This window comes from Callionymus lyra, chromosome 10 (genome assembly GCF_982586985.1).
Source record: "Callionymus lyra chromosome 10, fCalLyr1.hap1.1, whole genome shotgun sequence".
In the NCBI taxonomy this organism is placed as follows: Eukaryota; Metazoa; Chordata; class Actinopteri; order Syngnathiformes; family Callionymidae; genus Callionymus; species Callionymus lyra.
In genome coordinates this window covers 5,111,767-5,123,250 of record NC_141827.1, presented here as the reverse complement: position 1 = coordinate 5,123,250, position 11,484 = coordinate 5,111,767, and the positions used below count along the sequence as shown (strand labels likewise).

At 36.3% G+C, this 11,484-nt stretch overlaps 1 protein-coding gene across 1 annotated transcript; it reads right to left on the bottom strand.

Annotated features, from left to right (window-relative positions):
• Nucleotides 1–177: 177 nt before the first annotated feature.
• Nucleotides 178–10,128, bottom strand: nfs1 (NFS1 cysteine desulfurase). Its single transcript, XM_087801202.1, has 13 exons — nt 9,861–10,128; nt 8,819–8,895; nt 7,688–7,804; nt 7,512–7,595; nt 5,926–6,078; nt 5,554–5,647; nt 4,640–4,774; nt 3,554–3,711; nt 2,348–2,453; nt 2,199–2,280; nt 2,038–2,121; nt 1,876–1,965; nt 178–1,191 (listed from the first exon to the last, which is right to left on the bottom strand). Exons 1-13 carry the CDS (start codon nt 9,964–9,966, stop codon nt 1,128–1,130), a joined length of 1,350 nt encoding a protein of 449 aa, XP_087657328.1. The 5' UTR covers nt 9,967–10,128; the 3' UTR covers nt 178–1,127.
• Nucleotides 10,129–11,484: the final 1,356 nt, after the last annotated feature.

Sequence of the window (11,484 nt, the reverse complement as noted above, 5' to 3'; positions counted from 1 at the left end):
ACTTTCCTTGACAGCTCTGTACAAAGAAATGGAATCCGCTTGTTTTTCTATGTTAAGGTTTTATTGAAATAAATAACTGAGTTTTGTATTTTTTAAATATATATTTTAAGGACGTTTGTCACACAAACAGCACACAATGTGTCAAAAATCAGTAAAAATATAGACGAAACAAACACGTTGGTTTGGAATAGTTATTTTTATTTATATATATAGCAATGATGAAGAACGCGAACATCTGTGAGGTTAAATAAACATCCGATGACGAACTGCTGCGACTGAACGTGTCGACACGACCATGACTTGCAAATACCTTCGTGTGCGTTTGCTGCGAGAACGCCGGACGTTTACGTAGGAAGAACAAAAGCTCCGTGACATACAATCGGAGGCGTTTCAATGAACAACAGACTTGAAGAATTCCTCGTCAGTGACTCAAAATTCAACTTGGTGTCGTAGTTTCTTCTGTTTCTTCTTATTTCAACTGTTTTTGTCCTCAAACATCAGTTTATTGATATTATTTAACAGGAATAAGAGTAAATATGATCCAATTATTCACATGTATTGGTCTCTTTGTTACCATGTAAATACATTTGAACTGTGAATTTGAATGTCCTTTTATGACTTTTTTAATTAAAATTTAGGATATGATGTGCGGCAGCATTTATCATAGTGTGAATTTACAAAGTAATGGAGCAAAAGGATGAGGTAAACGAGTCTGGAATCTGCTTGACAAGGAGGAAGACATCTGGACCAGACCTTGCATTGACCAGGATATGTAGACTCAAGCGGACGAATGGAGTCAATTAAACATGATTTTCGATGCGAACACAAAGAACCCGGGCGTCTGTAAGGGTTAATAATATAAAGTAGGATAGTTCCTTGTTGAGGTCGCTGTCATCAAGCTAAGGAAGAAAAAAAAAAAAGCAACATGTTGGAGTTATTTACATGTTTCTCTCATTGACGGATAAAGAGTAACTGGCAAAACATTCTCTGTCCAGAGAAGGTTGGACCGGCGAGAGATACTACGACATGCAGACTTCAAGTCTGACGGGAAGTTTGTGCGTGTTTGTTTACGGAGGACAAAGTGAGTTCATTCCAGGAGAAGTCAGGGCGGCGTGAGGGGGAGGAGCCTAATGCTGCGTCCATTTGATGCTCTTCAGGTCGATTCCCTCCTGGACCATCTCCCACAGAGGACTGAGGAGAAACACAGCAGGCATTGATCGCTTGTTGAATATGGAAACACTCTCAGATTCACTAAACCCACTAAACCAAAATGTAGCAAAAGCACTCAGAGAGTGCAGCCCACCGCCAAGCAGCTCTTTTACACACATTCTTACATATGATGCTTTTATTTTGGATAAATATACAACTGGGAATGGTTTCAGTATTTTTAAAGCTCTAATGTTTGATTAATCATATTTTTATTTGTTTACTTTGAACTATTGTGAAGCACTTTTTGACAATTTATTTCACATATAAAACTAATGCAATTTTTTTGCATTTAAAAAAATCATTGATCTTAATGACTAGCGCCTTCTTCTAATCAATCTTCCTGGTTCTAGATGGACGTTTGTAAAAATACTCAAATGTAATCTCTGAAATTTAAATATATTTTCCTCCATTTTCAGATCTGACAAACGGATAAAAAGAGGAATAGTGGAATTTAAATAACCTCCTTGGCAGAGGTAACTTTATGGCTTTTTAATGGCAAGTTGTCAAATTCATTATTTAAAGAATTATTTTCCAAATTTTAGAACCAAAAATGTATCAAACTGACATTTACTTCCTACCGTTTTTTCAGTAAAACTTCAGACTACATTTGATTTTAATCCTCATCTCATGCCTTTCATCGTGGAGTGTCAGTTGGGGTCGACTCACCTCATTTCTCGGAGCCTGAGCACCTGATGGATGCACTTCTCTGCCGTGTAGTCCACTTCTTCTTCTGTGGTGAACCTGCCGATGCCGAACCTGGCGCAGGAAAAGACGCGTTACTCAGAAACATCAGTTGTTTTTGTTCTTTCACGTGGAGATGGTTCGAACCTGATGGAGGAGTGAGCCAAGTCTTCGTCCGCCCCGATCGCCCTGAGGACGTACGAGGGCTCCAGAGACGCCGACGTACAAGCACTGTTCAGACAACAGTTATTTATGAGCTGCAATTATTTATCCTTTTTTAAACGTCTGTTCATGAGTTGGAGTCTCACCTCCCAGAGGAGAGGGCGACATCCTTCAGCGCCATCAGCAGACTCTCGCCCTCCACGTACGCAAACGACAGATTGACACATCCTGCCGAACCAGACGACAATGTTTACCGTTCAACTCGACGACTTGAAGAAACTCCAGAAACACTCACCGGGATAACGCTGCTCCGGGTCTCCATTCATGACGACGTCAGGAATCCCACTCGTGATCTTTTGCACGAGACAGTTGGCGAGCATCGACACTCGCTCGTGGTCGTACTAGAAGAAAAAAATTATAATCTTAGAAACAGACATAGAATAACAAATATTATATGGAAAAGTACTGACATATATAAAAAGTATAAAAGTAAAAAGCAAATATGGAAGTATATCAGTGCCATCAGAATACAGAATATTTTATTGGTTCTTATTGAATAATTGAATTAGATAATTAGAATTTTAACAGATAGCATTTGTTAGTTTTTTCAGTAATAAAATATAGAAGAAAAAAAAAAATTCTAAATAATTTCTTTTGAGACCAAAGTGCAAATAAAGAACAAAGTTCAATAAAGAGCAAAGTGCAAATATAAAGAGCAAAGTGCAAATATAAAGAACAAAGTGCAAATATAAAGAACAAAGCGAAAATATAAAGAAGTAAGTAAAAAAGCAATACACATTTAAAGATGGCCACAAATGTAAAAACTCCAAAAAGGCCAAGACAACACAATACACAAGATTAGGAAAAACCTGCCTGAATAAAAAGGTCTTAAGATGTTTCTTGAGCAGAAGATCAAAGGAAATAACACGTGTATTTATGGACGTTTCTAAGTAAGTAAGTAAAAGTAAGTACTTTTTATTTATATAGCGCTTTTCCAGAGCAGGGTCACAAAGCGCTTAAACAATCAAAACAATATTCAATAAAGTATACATTTTAAAGATTCTCATTAGAATCCATCTACTGTCACTTCAATTCATAATGGAGAATTTCAAAGTAACACTAACATTTCAGCTGTTTGTAACTAAAGCTAAAACAAATTTGGGCGAATAGGAAGTGGCTCGGTGCTCGACTGGATTAGTCTGGTCAGATGGAACTATTAGACCAACATCTTAAATTAAATACAAAAGGCTTTTAATTAAAAAAAAATAATAATAATAATTTGAAAGAAAAAAAAGTAATAATTGGAATTAGAATATCAAACTTTTAGTGTAAAGACATTTTTACTAAATAAAAACAAATTAAATAAAAAACAAATTCAACCTCTCGATATAGGAATTGTTGAATTAAATGATTCCAATATTCAAAGTTATACATTTCAAACGATAACTTCAACCATAAATATTCAAAGACACACACACTTGCACAAAGTACACAAACTCACCTCCATCTCTTGTTGGGCGATTCTACAGGCGGCGCCGAGACCGACCGCCAGAGGCGTGGGAACCGTTCCGGATCGGAGTCCACGCTCTTGACCTCCTCCGCTCTGCAGAGGCTCCAGTCGAACCCTGGGCCGGCGACGGACGTACAGAGCTCCGACCCCTGACACGAGAAACATGATTTATCTGTGTCTCTTTGTTCATTTTTTATTGTTCAACGAACGACCAAAACATCTTCACAACTGTCAGGAGATCCACGTTGTTGCTTCTCCACATTGTTCAGTGATTTATGTCCAAATACGTTAGAAATCCAAAAGGATTTGCTTAAAATAAACGTTTCCGGAGCGGAACATTTGGAGTTGATATGAATGTGCGATCGGACGCAGAATCAACCCTTTGTCTTGAGCAGGAGAATGTTCCGGACTGAAATAGAAAGAGCCTCAGCAGGAGAGAAGAACTGCCTCGTGTTTTTTCTGTCATTTCTGACATTTCTGTGTTTATAACTTCAGCATCTAAAGTAAGTAAATAAGTAAGTAATAGTTATAGAGTGATTTTCTAGACCAGGGTCACAAAGCGCTTAAATAATCAATACAATACTCAATCAAATATATACTTTAAAGATCAAGATAACACAGAGACAAACACAAGAGTCTCAGAGAATCAAGGAAAAGCACAAATTAAAGTGTCTTAAGATGTTTCTTGAAGGAGTCAGAAGATCATCAAACACAGAGGGAGATCGTTCCGTTCAGGAACCATCAGTAGATTCTGATCCACAGACCTCAGAGCCCGAGCTGGGGTGTAAGTCTGGATCAGATCACTGATGGAATGTCTGACCATGAATAGATCTGAAAGTAAGAACCAGAATTTTAAAATGATCCTGAAAGAAACTGGCAGCCAGTGAAGAGTTTGAAGGATCAGAGAAATGTGAGTTCTTCTACTAGAGCGGCTCAGAATTCTGGCTGCAGAGTTTTGTATGAAGTGCAGGCGAGACACATCCTTGTTGTTAAGACATGAAAACAAACTGTTGCAATAGTCCATAATAATAATAATATAGTTGATTTAACATTAACATCTTGAGATTCTGGACTCACCTTTAGGTCCGTAGAGCTTGTGTCCGCTGATGGACATCAGGTCGATCTTCCAGTCGGACACGTCCAGTGGAATCTTTCCGACGGCTTGAGCTCCGTCCGTGTGAAGGAACGTTCCTTTGGAGCGACAGATCTGACCTGAGGACACAAGCGGAGACATTCTGTGTAACTTTACGAACACAATATTACAAACTTTCACTTGTTTTTACTCTAAAAAAATGTCTTAGGTCAATTGTGGAGATTTAAGGAAACAGAAAATCATCAACTTAGTAAATGTAAACGTACTTATACTTTATTTTTGCAGCCCTTTACAGCAATTATTTTGGTGAATTAAACACAGTTAATAAATAAAAGGGAAACACAATAAGAGTAAGTAAAAACAGTCAAGCAATAAAATAGTACAAAATAAAACAATAAAAAAGTCACTACACCTTGAGTTGATAAGGTTTTTGTTACATTATTATTTTTTCTATTAAATATACATTTGAATTGCTGAGCAGCGACACAAAAGACAGTGTTGTGTACCAAGGAAATCCACATTAATAGACGACAGCCTTATTCAACTAATGTCAACTAATCTATGGATAAAACTAATGATATGTTGTGTTGCAGCAGGAAACACGTTATTAAAGGGAGGCGTTTGAAACTTAAGACTTTGCTTAATGAGGATCGATTCATTTTTATTTGTAATGTCTTTTTGTTTTTCCTTTATTTAGTAATTGTTGTTTTGTATTTGCAAATATGTGAAAAATCAATACAAATATATAATCATATCACATACTTGAAAGAACTTTACTAAGAGAAATAGAATAACATGAACTTGACCAACAATATCTGTGGAATATATATAAATATAGGTATAAACATTTGAATAAACTACATATATTTTAAATTAATTGGGCCGAATGAATAGTTACCGATCTCCTTGATGGGCTGAGTGACCCCGATCTCATTGTTGACGGTCATCACCGACACCAGAGACGTCTCAGGGGTGATGGAGGCTTCGAGCATCTTCCAAAGACACAAACCCGAGGCTCGTTAAATAATGTTTCATTATGACATTTTCTACATTTAAAAAAAAGGCAATTCAGGTTGCTATGGCAACATTCTGTAGATGAACAGTGATTTTTAATTTACAAATTATAATCAAATTAAATCAACAGTAGGTCACATGTCAACACTGACATTTTTCCCCAAAAAATCTGATAAAATTAAATGTTGAGCAACAGGTTTTGCTTTGAAAATATAAAAAAATAAATAAATGGGATCATCATTATTGTAGATTTCACCTCCAGATCGATCAATCCATTGGTCATGACCGGCAGGTACGTGACCTTGAATCCTTCGGCCTCCAGGATCCGACAAGAGTCCAGGACGCACTTGTGTTCCGTCTGCGTCGTGATCACGTGACGCTTCTTGGCCTTGTAGAAGCGGCTCACGCCCTGAGGGGAGGTCAGAGAGCAGAGGTCGACGACCTTTATCTTCCAGCCAGAGGTCGAGCTTTAAGTGCGACGTTAGATTTAATTTTATGTTGAAATATGTCTCTTTTGTAACACTTTAACATTCTTGTGAGTCTTTTTGTTGAATCAACTGGTCGGGGTGGACGTCCTTATAAGGCAACATCCTCCACAATATTGCAGTCACACAAGTTTACATTTTTCACTTTGATCGTTCATTCAAGAGGAAACTGGGAGAAAAGCAGGAAAAGGGACGAGAAGTTCAATCATCCACGACTCCAGCTACAGAGAAACCAAAGTCTTCCCAAAACCAAAGTTTTACATTTAACTTTAAACTTTAAATTAATTCAGTAACAATGTAAAATTACTTCATTACTGTTCTTGAACACAGTTTTTCCATCATCCATTAAAAACTAAAGAAGTAATATTCTGTACTTTAACTCAACAACATAAAATGTCCAAAATGTTAAGTTACATAAAAAAGTGACAGTTATACTAAAATATATTGTCAACCATTCACTTCATTTTTTTAAACCATTTCATTTTTTCTCTGAATAATTAAATTGAATAATGTGTTTATTGAAAATATGCAGTCGTTTTAAAAAAATTAATTGCATTTTTTTTTTATATTTTCAAAATATTTTTTTTTCCAAATTCAATACAAAAACATTGGTATAATAGCGTCACAAGGATTGGCTAAAGGTTTAATTGGTAATGTTTGTATTAAAGCTAAAGAAAGGCTGGAAATTATTGTATTTATATACATTATTTTTTAATTTTTGGAATGAGAATATCCAACTATAAGTGTAGAACATTAATTTGTGTATAAACTTTTCAAAATATCTTATTCACTAATCAAATTTTTGATTTAAATCAGAGTTGAAGTGTTAAATTCAACCACTAAATATTCCAATGGCACTGATGTACTTTCATACCTAAAAAAACACACGTGTAAACTTCCTTCAAACAAAAAACTGCAATTTAAGTCAACTGTGCTAAGAAAAAAGTAGTGTAGCAGGTTATTAAGTATATTTTTAATAAACATTCAAGAAAAAAAGGGGCAAAAATGTGCTTCGACATTTTATTCACAATAACTAAAAACATTGTTTAAACTGATGTCATTTAAGTCTGTAGTTTGTTATTTATGCGTTTGATTGAAACCTTTTTCTTTTTTCTAAACATAATGAAACGGATATAAAGATAAGATAAAAACACAAAAATAATTAAAAAAAATTCTATTATTTAATGAGAAAAAATGTAATTATTGAATACAAGTATTGAAAAGATAATAATTCAGGCTTGAAAAATAAAGAATTTAAAAGTTTCAATATTCTAACGACCCTGATATATATATAGTATAAGTTGTTATACATAGTATAGTTACGACACAAGGTCAACCAGGTCGTGTGTGTGTTTACCTTGATGGCCATGTTGTTGGACTCTGTGGCTCCGCTGGTGAAGATGATTTCTCGCGGGTCGGCGCCGATCAAATCTGCTACTTCCTGCTCGGACACAATAGATTGTTGACAGTATTGTTGAAGTATTTTGTTGCTCGTTGACACAAAAATATTGTTGTTATCGTCGTCGTCTTCACCTTCCTCGCCGTCTCCATGGCGCTCTCGCTCTCCCAGCCGTAGGCGTGCGTTCTGGAGTGAGGGTTCCCGTAGTAGTTGACCTGGAAGGGCAACATGGCGTCCAACACCCGGGGATCCTGAGAACAGACAGAAATCTGGGTCAGAAACGGCTTTATTTGCTTTTAGTTTATCAGCAAAATACATGGAATTCTTCTCCGGCTGTCGTGTATTTTTATGCAGGAAAAGTAGAAAAATGATACACAAAACAAAGTGAATGACGATGTAAACTTTGAACACATCATTCCTGCGTCTAAAGATAAATGATCCACCAGTGAACACAACTCTTTAAATCTGCTAAAAATGTACACAAACTTTGTTTACATCACAAACTGCAGCCTCAGAATGACTCGACACATTTTCAAAACCTGCGAGAGAATTTGCTGTAATGAAATTACTTCAACACATCGAAAAACGTGTTTGTGGTATCCCTTGTTTTTGCTCTGGGTCAAGGTGACCCAAAGTCCTGAAAACAAATGTGTTTGTGGTATCCCTTGTGTTTTTTCCTGGGTCAAGGTGACCCTGAGGCCTGAAAACAAATGTGTGTGTGGTATCTCTTGTGTTTTCTCTGGGTCAAAGTGACCCAAAGGCTGGGGAAAAATTGTGTTTGTGGTATCCCTTGTGTTGTCTCTGGGTCAAGGTGACCCGAAGGCCTGAAAAAAAATGTGTTTCTGGTATCCCCTGTATTGTCTCTGGGTAAAGGTGACCTGAACGCCTGAAAACAAATGTGTTTGTAGTATCCCTTTTGTTTTTTCCTGGGTCAAGGTGACACGAAGGCCTGAAAACAAATGTTTTTGTGGTATCCCTTGTGTTTTCTCTGGGTCAAAGTGACCCAAAGGCTGGGGGAAAATTGTGTTTGTGGTATCTCTTGTGTTTTCTCCTGGGTCAAGGTGACCCAAAGGCTGGGTATAAAAATCTGTTTGTGGTATCCCCTGTATTGTCTCTGGGTAAAGGTGACCTGAAGGCCAGAAAACAAATGTGTCTGTGGTATCCCTTGTGTTGTCTCTGGGTCAAGGTGAAATTCTAATTACAGTCACTATTATAGAGGTGAATACAAATGTTGTTTAAATCCATGAAATGATGTTTATAGTCACCATGGGTGTCGTGGCCTGGAAGTCCATATAAAGGGGTCGCAGCTCATCGACCTCCAGCTGATGTTTCTTCATCAGACCTGCGTCACAAAACAATGCAGGATCTCATTCAGACTTAATCAGATCTACGTGAGTCTGCGTCACTCTCAGCACTAAGACCCGAGTCGTTGGGATAAAATACGTGAACAAATAAACATATTAAAACATCTTATTGCTACTTTATATGTGGATATCTAGAAAAAAGATCCATGTTTCTCTCTTGATACTTTTTAAATAGTTTAAATGAAAACAGATTTCAAAATAAAGGAGGATGTACAATATTACATGCTTATTGAATCTTTTAAATGATTTATATTTCCTTTTTAGACAATAAAGCTTTTATTTTAATGATATTTCTGTCTTATCTTTATCAATCAACTCACTTTCTGAAATATGCCAGAATGAAACTTTGGTCTTTAGAAACGTAAGAGTCGCTAAATATTGACTTTATATTCGTAGATATCGGGAGGAAACCAGAGTACACATTAAGTAATGTACCAAAATAAAACCCTTATTCATCATTGAAGTTATTAACCTGTTAGTTTTTAAAGTCCTGCTGTAGTTTAAAGATCCTCACTGAGCTAAAATTAACTCCATTAATCCGATTAGGTTAAGATTACTTGTCATGTTGAAAAACATCTGTACATTTGTTTATAACTAGTGACTCAAGGTTGTGTTTAGGTCTCGTTAATGATAAATTGACACAACTTTTGCTGGTTAGTTTTCAAATAAAAACCTGTTGCTTTAACTAACAAGTAAACTAGCTTTTTTTGGAAGTGAAATGACTCTAAAGATTAGGAAGAGAAATACAATATTAGTGTCGATTATAAATGTATTTATAAATAGTTATATTTATAAATGCATGTATAAATACAGTTCTATCGTGACGCACATGAAACTTCATTTAACTTCTGTAGTCGATTATTGATTTATCTTCTATTCTGAACTGCGTCACTGCTGCTGGTTCGGGTCCAGGCTCCAGAACCAGCTCCGCTCACGGACGTACCTTCTGGTTGAGAACTGGCGGATCTTGTCTCGGAGCTCAGCCGGGGAGAGAGCCTCGAGCCCGGCCTGAGCAGCCTGGAGGCGACGGTCCTGCCGGAGCCCAGCATGTTGGAGGAGAGAGATCTGCTCCCGCACCTGGTCTCGGACTACAACAGGCGTGATTCTAAAGCTCCTCGTGGCGAGTGTTGTGAGGCGGAAACACAAGTTGTTACTCAAGACTCCACACGGTCGTGTTCAACAAACGTTGCCGCCTGACATGTTACGTACGTATTCTAGAAGCGTCGAGTTAACATGTGGCATGAAGCCAACTTCCGATTTACCCCTTCAAAATAAAATGCTTTACAGCCAACATATATATGTCTGAACACTGTCAATTCGATTATTATTTTCCTTCACCGGAAGTAGATTGGCTATATCTCATATAACTTGGTTAAAGCAGAGGTCATCGTTGCACAAGGAACGGAAGCGTGAGGCGGGACTTCCTTCGATCAGCAGGAGCTTCCATTGGCTGATGGGTTTTGTTGTGATGGCGACATCAGGGACGCTGGGCGTGGCCTGTTCTCACTCTTGTTGACTGATGAAACAGATTGTGTTCAAACTTATAGTTACATCATATTATTATATTATTATATGTATAATAAGTTACATCATGTTATACATATTATAATAGTCACATCATGTTATACATATTATTATATGTGCCTGTGATTGACACAATGTTTTAATAGTTCTGGAAAAAATACTGACTTAATATTTAATGTTTTATTCATCTTGGTTTTAAATTCTAATATCACGTAAAGCCTATTGCCAAGTGGCAACTGAATATACTACTACTACTATTACTACTACTACTACTTCTACTTCTACTTCTACTTCTACTTCTACTTCTACTTCTACTACTACTTCTACTTCTACTTCTACTTCTACTTCTACTACTACTTCTACTTCTACTTCTACTTCTACTTCTACTACTACTTCTACTTCTACTTCTACTTCTACTACTACTTCTACTTCTACTTCTACTTCTACTTCTACTACTACTTCTACTTCTACTTCTACTTCTACTACTACTTCTACTTCTACTTCTACTTCTACTACTTCTTCTGCTATTACTACTTCTACTACTTCTACTACTACTTCTATTAATAATAATAATAATAATAATAATAATAAATAACATGTTATAACCAGTTATCATTATTAATATTATTTGTTATGACACTGTTGATCTAACTTCACTGCACCATAAATAAATGCTTGATTGTTATTAATTCATATATTATTGGAATCGATACCATCATACAAGACATATGAGAAAATTCGTAGATAAAACCAACATTAATATATATATATATATATATATATATATATATATATGTATATATATACATATATACATATATATATGATAATAAAGTAATCTAATTGGGATTGATGACATAAATGTATGTTGTGTTTGGCAATAAAAGTTTCTGAGATCATGTGATTCATTCTCTTATTTCAACTACAATAACTCATCATGTAAACCTTTGTCGTCCTCGACTCTCTGTTTCTGCGACACATCATCGAAACAACAGCTGTTTCTCTTTGTGACGTCATGAGACACGAGTGCTTTATTCTGAGTC